Below are 3,401 nucleotides of genomic sequence, written 5' to 3' on the forward strand. Positions count from 1 at the left end.
CCCTCCCCCTCTCCTTCCCCCTCTCCCCTCCCCCTGTTTCAATTTCATCCTGAGGAGAACCCTGATATTTACATAACGTTTGTGGATCGTTTCCTTTGGCTATAATACAGTTTTGAGTTATCTCTCATTACCTCCGCGCAACGGAGTTGCAGGGAGGTAATGTAATCGCTCCCGTGTGTGTGTTCGTGTGTGTGTTCGTGTGTGTGTTCGTGTGTGTGTTCGTGTGTGTGTGTAGCCAGCAGCGAGCCAGCTGTTATACACATGTATACATGTTACACGCGTTGGCGTGATCGATTCAGCACCAGCTCGCCTTAGGCTGTCCAGTCAGCAGCAGCTCGCCTTAAGGCGTCCAGCCAGCAGCAGCCAGCAGCGAGCCAGCTGTTATACACATGTATACATGTTACACGCTCGCGGAGGTATGCACTCTTTTTGAGTGCCCTCTGTCTAGTTACTTATGTTTTATGATGATAAAGTTTATGGAATGGCAACATGTGCCAGCAATGCAGATAGTTAATATGTGGCTATTACAACAGTCAAGCATACAAACGTACAAGTATGATGTGCTGCAGCTACCTGCCACTTGAACACTGACATGTATGCACAGATGGAGTTATATTTCTGTATTGTCTGAGACATAAATAATAACTGATGATGCATCATTTGTATTTTTGTTTCTTGCATGTAAAATTCAGCTAACTTAGATTCTCTACATACTTTCTGATTGGTGACTTTCAATTCGCAAAGATACACAGCATACGTGTTGCTATATTATTTCCAGATGTTACTAAACTATTTCTAGACAATGCACCAGACTATTAATAGTATTATAACTGCCAGATTTGGGGAAGGGGCTGTGTGTGAAATCAACCTTTGCTGTAATGTTGATAGAGAAATGGCTCAGAATCTGATTAGGAATAGAGCTAGCTTCTAATAGAAGTACAGGATAATATAGTTATGCAGCTTTTCTAAGCACTAAAACTTGTATTAACACAATACTCATGTCATGAATACGATTCGCACTTGCACAAGGGATAGATGTGATTAAAAACCACTTGCCCCTTGAAAAACTGGGCAACAGTGGATCGTGCTGTTATTATTGCATTATTGATGGGGGTACAGTATAACCGAAAACCCGCACTAAAACAGTTAGATACAATAATGTAACCCAACAAGAGTAGGGTTACAACGCAAGCCCATTCTTTTCTTTGGAGGAGCCCCTGAGTGATTCACTCAGGGTGGTTTTATGGTGCGCTTTTGAGACTAGAACTTCCAAACTGGGTTTATTCTAAACACAAACCTTTCTCCGTTATCCTGGGACTTACTATGTATCACAATACTCTGTATTAAACTAATATAACATGTTACAAAATTTCGAAGTGACGAGTGGCGATATTTCGAGCGCCATTTCTGTTGACCTGTGACGTACGCATTCCCAATGCGCATAGCATTCGGCTACCTTTGGCTCCTGTGTTGCCTGACATGCTGCTCTGGTGACATCATGACTGACAGCAGGCATCCCATAATGCATTTGATCTTGGAGCCGAAGTTAGCCGAACGCTATACGCATTGGGAATGCGTACGTTACAGGTCAACAGAAAGGGCGCTCAAAATATCGCCGCTCGTCACTTCGAAATTTTGTAACATGTTATATTAGTTTAATACAGAGTATTGTGATACATAGTACCGGTAAGACCCAGCCTCAGGATAGCAGAGAAAGGTTCGTGTTTAGAATAAACCCAGTTTGGAAGGTCTAGTCTTGAAAAACGCACCATAAAACTGCCCTGAGTGAATCACTCAGGGGCTCCTCCAAAGAAACGAATAGGCTCGCGTTGTAACCCTACTCTTGTTGGGTTACATTATTGTATCTATAAAACAGTAGCCGTAGGCTAGCAAGTGCTCCGTCGGCTTCGGACCCCCGGCGAAGCGCATTGTAGCCGTGTAAGGTATACTGTAGGTTATCAGAGTAAAATATAAGTTATGACTAACACATAACGATATAGTATATGCCCCTAGAAGACAGACTGTTGAGTAATCAAATTAATCCCGATCCAAGTAACTCACTCAGTGACTCACCTGTAATAGGAAAGCAGACCATTTGAACTTAACACAAACCATCGTTTCTGATACCCCTTCAAATAATTTGTCCATTTGTAAAGCCACCCTTTGAACTGAGGTTCTGCTGGTGGTTCTTTGGAATCACTCATTCTGTTCAAAATGAATTGGACTTAGCTATTAGTATTACACTTCCAAACACAACATCACCCATTACGCCGAACATGGCTACAGCGCCCAACAACACACACAATACAGTTCCACTACTAACCACAACCCTAATAGCAGCAATAAAACCCCCTACTGCACAACGTCAGTTACTTGTTGATAGTTTATTTTTTTTATATGATACTCACATGCATCTTTAGAAACTATTTATTGAAATATAACTACCTATAACGCAAATGTTAAATAAAGTATAAAGTTTTTTCATGTTTCTAAAAATAGCCGAGTGCGCGTACGAATATAAAATGCTCACTTGTTCGGTATAGTGCGTTAGAGTAACACCAGGTGGTGATTGGTGTACGCTAGAGTTTAGTGTACGCTAAGTTTCTCGCTTTTTTTGCGAAAAAAACAAGTATTCCGCAAGACGCTGTATCATACAACTAAATGTCGATAAGCTCCTAATACTGCTGTAATACAACGCCTTGGTCTATACTAGGAGTGAATAGAAATTATTTGTTTCTCCAATGTGTTTCGTGCGAACATTGTCGCATATTTTGTTCACAGAAGACGCCAAACTGCCAAACACGCACACCCACACGCGCCCCTTCCGTCCTTCGTACGACTCATGACACCTTATAAGAATTTTCAGCACATGTCCAGGGAGAGTTTTCTTCAGACGGTGTAGTAGCTGGACTGCTTAACCAATTTGGAGCAGATGGGGCAATGGCCCAGTACGTTTATGGCCGAGACTATACGCACGGCGGCCGTGTGGATAAGATTCGATATGGCTATACGCACGGCGGCCGTGTGGATAAGATTCAATATGGCTATATATACGCACGGCAGCCGTGTGGCGGACTCAATATGGCTATACGCACGGCGGCCGTGTGGATAAGATTCAATATATGGCTATACGCACGGTGGCCGTATGGCCGACTCAATATGGCTAGGAATGAGGAAGGGGAGAAGGGAGAAGCTGCATGGTGGAGAAGGAGGAAGGGGAGAAGGGAGACGGTGGTGGAGAAGGAGGAAGGGAGAAGCTGGTGGAGAAGGAGGAAGGGGAGAAGGAAAAAGGTGGTGGAGGAGGAGGGGAGAAGCTGGTGGAGAAGGAGGAGGGAAGAAGGGAGAAGGTGTTGGAGAAGGAGGAGGGGGAGAAGCTGGTGGAGAAGGAGGAGGGGGAGAAG

The 3,401-nt window shown here is 43.8% G+C and overlaps 1 protein-coding gene across 2 annotated transcripts in view; it reads right to left on the minus strand.

Annotated features, from left to right (window-relative positions):
• The window catches only part of LOC106805086 (oxysterol-binding protein 1-like), a 15,775-nt gene that overhangs the window by 9,104 nt on the left and 3,270 nt on the right, over nt 1-3,401 (minus strand). The window contains exons 1-2 of one of the 2 annotated variants that reach the window (XM_014806566.1): nt 2,409-2,495; nt 2,074-2,205 (exon numbers count right to left, since the gene is read on the minus strand). In XM_014806566.1, coding sequence (XP_014662052.1) covers nt 2,074-2,204 — 131 coding nt within the window. In that variant the 5' untranslated portion in view covers nt 2,205; nt 2,409-2,495. Of the gene's footprint in view, nt 1-2,073; nt 2,206-2,408; nt 2,496-3,401 lie in introns of those variants that run through there. The other variant, XM_014806564.1, reaches the window with a different exon arrangement.

Source organism: Priapulus caudatus, unplaced genomic scaffold, assembly GCF_000485595.1.
Source record: "Priapulus caudatus unplaced genomic scaffold, Priapulus_caudatus-5.0.1 Scaffold99, whole genome shotgun sequence".
Lineage (NCBI taxonomy): Eukaryota > Metazoa > Priapulida > Priapulimorpha > Priapulimorphida > Priapulidae > Priapulus > Priapulus caudatus.